A 7,715-nucleotide genomic window follows, 5' to 3' on the forward strand; every position below is an offset into this window, starting at 1 on the left:
TTGATGAACAAAAAAATACACAAAGCTGAGGACTTTTAATGGGATGATATTGCATGCAGGCACCTGGACCCAGAGGCAGGAGCTGGAGGCTCCAGGAGATTGCCTCCAGAAAGTGCTGGAGAAACGTTGAGATGAAGCCAACAAGGGGAGAAGAGGAGTTTCCCCATGTGATACATGAATAGCTGTGCCCTTCCGACTCAGTCAGAGAGACATGCAGGAGATCTGGGCCTTAGAAAGCCACTCCTCCTCATGCTTGAAGGACCCTCCAACTGTGCCCTTTCTTTTTCTTTGCAGGACACCCGTTCGCTGGCAGCAACAGCCGGCCCCCTGACAGGACCCCGAGCTAACACGGTGCTGGAGCGGGTAGAGGGTGCCCAGCAGCGATGGAAACTGCAGGTGCAGGAGCAGAGGAAGACGGTGTTCGATCGTCACAAGATGCTCAGCTAGATGTGCTGGGTCAGTTAGACCGAGGAGAAGAGAAAGCAGGGAGGGCTGGAGACTGGGGCTCCATTTTTCCCCCGTCTCCATCTCTTTTCTCTCTCAATCCTTCCCATTACAAACCTGTGGCATTGTCCTTCTTTCCTACCCACCCTCCACTTCTCTTCTCCCTCAGACATGATGTTCTAAGCTGGTGATCTAGGGAGGGTTAGCCCCGTTCCTCAATGCATCTCAGGGCTTTGGATTTGGGGGGAGGTATCAGATCCAAAGGGAACAAAGATATTTCCTAAAGTCATCAAGATTGGGTAGGAAATGTCCTCCCTCCTCCTCCTGAAGAGTTTCAGAACCCCTAGGAGAGTGAAGTAAGGGCATGGGGAATGTCTTAGCTTGGAGTGGAAGGAAAGAAGCCCTGTCCAGCATGCCCTTGCTTCTCTCTCCTCTGCTGTGCAGTAAATTCCATGAGACCATTCCCCACACTCACACAGACACAGTCACCACACTCCACAATTTCTCTTCCACCCTGGCCCAAATCCTGAAGTCACTTCCATTGGAAAGCTCACTGTTCAGCTGACATCCTAACGTTTTAGCTAAGGCCAAGGTTCTGTAGTCAAGGTATAGCCTTCCCAATGTCTTCCTCTCTCCGTGTTCATTTGTTCTCTAGAAGTAGTCCAGTACTCGCATTTACTATTTATTTTACTGCTGAGTGTCCTAATATTGGAGGACAAACCTCTCTCATCCTAACCAGCTAAAAACTGAGACCATCCCAACCACCTCCACTCCCAGCTGCCAATTCAAAGGAAAATGGCGAAATCCTCTGACATCCCAGGGGGAGGAGCAGATTCTTTCCTGAGCATCAGAGCCTAAGTCCCCTGGTGTCCCCATCATGTTCTCAAAGATTATTCCTTCAATGCATGGAGAGAAGTGTCTGTCCTTACTATCACTTTTCAGTCCTGCCTGTAAGCCAAGGAAATAATGATTAAATATTTTATCTCCCCCTCCATCCCCAACCTTCAGGATCCCAGGATCCTTTAAGAACCAGAAGAAGATGTGGGGGAGGGGGTCATATTATTCTCCATTGGTCTGAGTGGGAAAACAGATCTGGAGAATGGATCTGTCAGTAGCTCTTGGGGCTAGAGGAGACAGCAAAACCCAGGTAATTTGTCTTCCAAACTAAGCCCTATTGCTGGTCAACCTTCCAGATGGAGCAGCTTCCCTGGGAGGATGAGTAGCCTAATCTTGGGAATCCCTGGATCCCAAAACTGTGGGTATGTGAATTACCACCATGAGGCCAGAACTTCCAGCCCTTGAGACTTCCCCTCATCCCCCATTTTTGCTTATCATGTTTGGTGCTCTCCTCAGATCAACACCTGGTGCTGTTCTGATAGTGGACGTTCTGAGTGAATGTCAGTGGCACAGCATACCTAGGAAGATCTTTGGTACTGAAAACCACCAGGGTCTAGAACAAATCCCGTTAATCTGTGAAGTTTGGATTCAGTCAAAGAGCCACACTTGAAGATCTAGAGGGCCACGTGTGGCCTTAGGGCCACAGGTTCCCCATCCCTGGTCAAGGGGTTAGGAATGGAAGGAAGACAGTCAGAGAAGTGGGAATTACCCAGGACAAGCAAGCGGCCCCGGTTTCCGAGGCCTCCCAGAAGAACCTTGACCACTGAGCATAGTGGAGACATAATAGTGGAAATGAATAGAAATTACATGAACCCCATTGCAGACCATGAGGAGATTTCTAAAAGAATAGAAATTTTTGGAACCCAAGCCTCAAATTACAAACAGGTGGTGTGAAGAATTTCAAATATTTAAACATAGGACATAGTAGGAGCAACGGAAAGGGAGAGAGCTTGACAGGAGAGATAAGATCTGACTAGAGAAGGTCGCAGAAGGCTTCCTGGCAGAGGGAAGCTGAAAGAAGCGTTCTAAGGGACCAGAGAACATGGTTGGACAGAACCTTGAGGTGGGGATGGAGCTATTTAAGGCAGAGAAAACAGGCGCAGGGGTGCAGAGGTGATAGATGTGGCTAAATGTGGGGTGCCACCCAGAAGATGGTAGCTGGAGTGAAGTGAGGGAGGTCAAAGGGTCATGGGAACAGTATAAAAGGAGCAGCTAAGACATCACTGCAGCATTGCTCCAAGCAGACCACTTCTGGCAGGGATGAATGGGCAGCAGAGAACCAACATGCAATCATTAAGCACTTGCTGTGTAAGTGCATTGGCAGCTGGGTGGTTGAGTGGGTAGAGTGTTAGACTTGGAGCTTAGAGGAAGACCTGGGTTTGAAGCCTGCATCTGATGCTTCTTGGCTGTTTGAGCCTGGGTATATGATGAAACCTCTCTCGATGCAATCCCTTATCTATAAAATGGGAGCAATGATAATAATAGTATCTCATAAACAGGGTTATTATTAATATTAAACAAGATAATTTAAGGCTTTGCAAGCCTTCAAGCACTAGACCAAGTGTCCCAAAAGTCTTACTGCTTAAACCCACATGTAGTGTCCCCAAACCACATGGTGGTTCTAAGCACCAAGACTTCCAGGACACTCTGTATCAGTGCCCTTGCCATGAGCCAGGCACTGTTAAGTAAGCCCCGGGATACGAAGAAAAGGCAAAAATCATCTCTTCCATCAGGAGTTTAATATTCTTTGGGGAGAGAAAACACATGTATGTGAATAGTCATATTCAAATTGCACATGGAGCAGTTAGATGATAACCTTAAAGGGGAAAGCTCCAGCTGCTGAGAGAACTGGGGATGGCCTCTTCTGGAAGAGTCTTGAGACTGTAAGAGGTAGAGATGAGGATGGAGACCATTCCAGGCACAGGGGAGAGCCGGTGAAAAGATAGGAAGGGCAGGGTACAAGAGACAACAGCAAACCAGGCATTTCTGGATTGTACTATGGAAGGAGGGGAAGGAAAGTGTCAGAAGGCTGAAAAGGTTGGGAAAGGCTTTAAATGCCTAATGCAGCATTCTCTATGGGACAGTAATAGGAACTCACTGGAGGTGAAGAAAGCTGATGAGGAGAGGTTGATATGGTGAGATGTGTGTCCGTAGGAAAATCACCTTATCAGCTGGATGGAGGATGGATTAGAGAGGGGAAGAAACCTGATGCAGGGAGACCAATGAGGTGGCTACTGCAAGAGTTCAAGGGAAAGGTGGGATGGAGAAGGAAGGAAACAAGCATTTATTACTCACCAGGCATTGTGCTAAGTACTTTACAAATATTATCTCACGTGATCATTACAACAACCCTGGGAGGTAGGTGCCATCATTATCCCCATTTTAGCAATGAGTAAACGGAAGCAGACAGAGGTTAAGTGACTTGCCCAGGATCATAGAGCTAGTAAGTGTCTGAGGCCAAATTTGAACTCAGGGCTACATGACTTCAGGTCAAGCAATCTTATCCACTTACCACTCAGATGCCTCTAAAACCCAAGCTAGGATAGCGCCTCTGTGGGTGTGTATAGAAAGGACAAGTTTTGGCCACTGATGGGATGTGGGGAAAGTGAGAGAAGAGGAGTTTAAGAGCCTCAGTGACTGGTAGAGAAACAAACCAGTCTGTTTCTGGTTATTGTAAGAGATGGCATCTTCAGGGAATGTGGAAGAAAGGGTCTTATGGGAAGCAATTAACAATAGGCCTCTGCGGAGGCAGAGGGATGGATGATTCGTTATCCTCAGTTCTAGGAATCTGTGTCTATGGTATGTCCTCTGCCTCTCAAAAAAAAACCTTGTACCACTTCACCCCTAAAAAGTTCTATGCACAAAATTCTCAAGAACTCTTAATTAGCCTTACAGATGACCTGAGTTCAGTAGTTAGGAGTGTCTGCTCTGAAGAGAGAAGGTGTGTCTGATTTTAAGCAATCCCAATATATGAAAATGAATTTACAGAAAATATTTTAGTGGGTGATTGATTATTCACTTAACAAAAGGACACTATGGGGTTCCTTAAGATAACCGTGTCCATGTTTATTTGAAATATGACAGTTTACTAAAATGACCCACAAACTGCTTTTCCAGCAGCACATCTACCATGTGAAACAAACTAGACATTGTCTTCTAAAATGAAGAAAGGTCCAGGGTTTTGGGAGCACATGTGTGCCCCCTTTGTATATCCTGAGACAGAAGGAAAGAAAGCTTTATAAGAGAATACTGTAGAGATAGTACAAAAATGTTTTGCTTTGTTGGGCTCAAAAATAGCATGTTATAATACGCATATTGTCCTGGCATGATCAATGGAGTGCTTGGTTTTTTCAGTCAGTAGGACCAAGGTTCGAATCTCATCTTGGCATTTACTAGATGTGGGACCCTGGGCAAGTCACTTAATAAGCTCCATGTGCCTCAGACAACTTCCTAGGATGTGACTTCTTAGTCAAAGACAGGTTGTGATTTGGGGGTGAAAATTCCCACACTGGGACTCCCTACACTGATGAAATCCCAGCTCCTTCAAGCATTTATGCATGACACAAGTATTTGGCATATGCTTTGTGGGTACCTGTGTTGTTACCATGTACAGTGCCCAATGTGGGGGTGACAGTAACCTGCTGTTTCAGGTTGGGTGGACTGGGCCTAGATTGGACAAAGCTTTACGGTCAATGATCTTATCACCAACCTTTCTAGAGTGAAAGGTTCTAGCACTCACTCCTTTCTAGAGTATAAGATGGAGAGATTCTGAGAGAAGGCAGTGTGCTCAGGGAGGAAGGAAGGCATTTTTCAGTGGCCTCATTCATAGCACTTTGTACCCTAGGGAACCTGCCAGGCCTGACAGTAGAACAGAATGTATGTCCAGCTGCTTGCCTGAGCATGGGGTTTCTTGGTTCTGGGCCAGTGCCAACTTGCCCCAAGAGATGCTGCACCCTGGAAGGTCCCATGGGAGATTCTATAAACCCTGGAAAAACCAATCTGGATTTGCTAACTCATGTTCCTCCACCCTTTCTGCCAACTCTCTCCTTTTTACACACAGTGATCAGAAGTGTTTGGGTGGGGGAAAAGCTTGGTTTGGAAAGGTTCTAGTCCCACTCTGAGCAACCAGGTTTGAAGGAGCTTCAGAGGTCAGTTTATCCAACCCGTACCTGAACATCTCTGCATCATTCCCCAAAGTGGTCATCCAGACTATTTCTAAAAATCATAAGACTGGAAAACTAAAAATGAGCTATCTGATCCAACAACTTCATTTTGAAGATGGGGAAACTGCAGCCCAGTGAAGTTAAATGTCTTTTTGCTCAGGTCTCATAGGGAGTAAGTATTAAAGGAAGGAAATAAACTTAACAGAGACAGCTACCTACTTCTGTGAGACAGGCCACTCCACTCTGAGACCATTGTATGTTGTTGTTATATTGGGCCAAAATCTGCCTCTACAACTTCCATCCATGCTCCTAGTTCATTCCCTTGGGTCTAAGTGGGAAAGTCTACTCATCCTTCTGCGTAGTAAAAATTTTCAGTTATCGAGTATCCCTCTCCACATCTTAGCTTCTCCAGACTAACTATCCTTTAACTCTTCCTATGCCAGGGTTGTCCATACCTTGACCATTCTGCCCTTTTCCAGAAACCCTTCCATTTGTCCATAGCCTTCCTAAGATGGAGTGCTCAGAAATGAACACCATCGGACAGGGTCGGTCCGAAGACAGATATAGACAGAATGTTATGAGAATGTCTGTAATACAAGTCTCTTGAAAGAGAATACATTTGAGAGGTGTAATGGATTATCAATTATCCCCATTTACATAGGGAAAAGAGGGTTGGGTACCTCAAGAGAGCAAATGATCCAAATATCCATTATCTTGACTTTGGCATGCCATTAGGAATACGTACCCGGACAAACACACACTTGGACATTAAAATAATCTCTCTCTGTGTATTTGATCCTCATTCCTTGCCTTTAGACACGATCTCATTGTCAATAGTCTGACTCTTAACTGAGGTGGGGCAGTGTGAAGACAAGACATTTGAAGGACCAGGTGAGGTTTGAAAATTGCACTCCCTTTGTGTCTTCTGGAGGCTCTAAACCTTTACTATAAAGTCCAGTTTTATCACAGAATAAATGCCTGCATGCTGTGGAGAACAGAATTGGGGGAGGGGAGAGGCATGCAAAATACAGGGTGTCCACAAAAGTCTTAATGCAGTTCTAAGTTTTATGTTCACTCATAAAACAAGATATCGATATATTTCCTGGTGCATCTCCCTGTACGTTGTGACCTATGCAGTTGCTTACCTTGCATACCTCTAATCACATTTCCAGCTGGGAGACTCCAATTTAATGATTCATGGCTACTCAGGAGTTAACTAAGTTACTGGTCGTCATCTAATAAAGGCAGTAATGATAACCCAGCCAGCCTGGCGGTGCTCTGCCTAGAAGGTCAGTGGACATAGTGTGAAAAGGACATTCTCAGTGCGTTTACATAGAGGCAAGAAAATGTGTCTCTCTTCTGTGACAGAGGGAAGATTTCTCCATCGTTACTTTTCTAAAGGATCTACTGTTACTGTCATGCCCACCCCCAGGCATAGCCAAAAGAGAATACCAACTGAACAAATGATATGTTTATTTAGAACTTAATGGTTGCGAAGCATTTTCTATGGATTATCTCATTTGATCACAAAGACACCAGGAGGTGAAAGTACAACCATTATTCTCCCCAATTTACAGATGAGAAAACTGGGGCTCAGGTTAAATGATTTGTCCCCCAAGAGATTACCATTGCTACGAAAGCAATTTGGGGGGGGGTACCCCAGAGGGAATGCCACATACGGAATGCCAGAACCTACAGGACCTGTTGAAAGAAAGATTCCACCCTCCAAGAGATTGTGACTTGGCCAAAGCTCCAGTCATTAGTATAAGAGCCTAAAGCCAAACCTAGGTTTCCTAAGTCCCAGCTTAGGTATCTCTCTTCTTGGGGTTACAGGGAGGAGGCATTTTTGCTGTTCTCCCACCCAATCCCATTCTGCAGCTCTCTTGTTAACTGGAAAGGTAGCATATAGTCAAATAACAGGGGCTATTTTAGTTTCTCCCCTTCCCCCTAGAAACGTTCATAGAGAAGCCTTACCATGCAACACAGTTTGAGTGCTGGCTGACATCTCCTAATTCCACAACTGCATCAAACTCCACTCCAGACTAACACTGGTCTCCCCTTCCCCATCCTTAAGAATGTCCAGAGAAATCTGTTGAACCAAGTAGTTCCTATATCTCATTACCTATAGCCAGGAAGTACTTCCTGGTGTGTGATGGGGGAAAGGGAAATGAAGGGAATAAGCAATTGCTAATCACCTATTATGTGTTAAGT

General features: G+C 45.4%; 1 protein-coding gene across 4 annotated transcripts in view; it reads left to right on the top strand.

Annotated features, from left to right (window-relative positions):
- TMEM9 (transmembrane protein 9) overlaps positions 1 to 6,295 on the top strand; it is a 35,461-nt gene extending 29,166 nt beyond the window's left edge. For 3 of the 4 annotated variants that reach the window (XM_072648234.1, XM_072648233.1, XM_072648235.1), the window contains exon 6: positions 295 to 1,445. In XM_072648234.1, coding sequence (XP_072504335.1) covers positions 295 to 447 — 153 coding nt within the window. In that variant the 3' untranslated portion in view covers positions 448 to 1,445. Of the gene's footprint in view, positions 1 to 294 lie in introns of all 4 variants that reach the window. The other variant, XM_072648232.1, reaches the window with a different exon arrangement.
- Positions 6,296 to 7,715: the final 1,420 nt, after the last annotated feature.

Source organism: Notamacropus eugenii, chromosome 2, assembly GCF_028372415.1.
Source record: "Notamacropus eugenii isolate mMacEug1 chromosome 2, mMacEug1.pri_v2, whole genome shotgun sequence".
NCBI lineage: Eukaryota > Metazoa > Chordata > Mammalia > Diprotodontia > Macropodidae > Notamacropus > Notamacropus eugenii.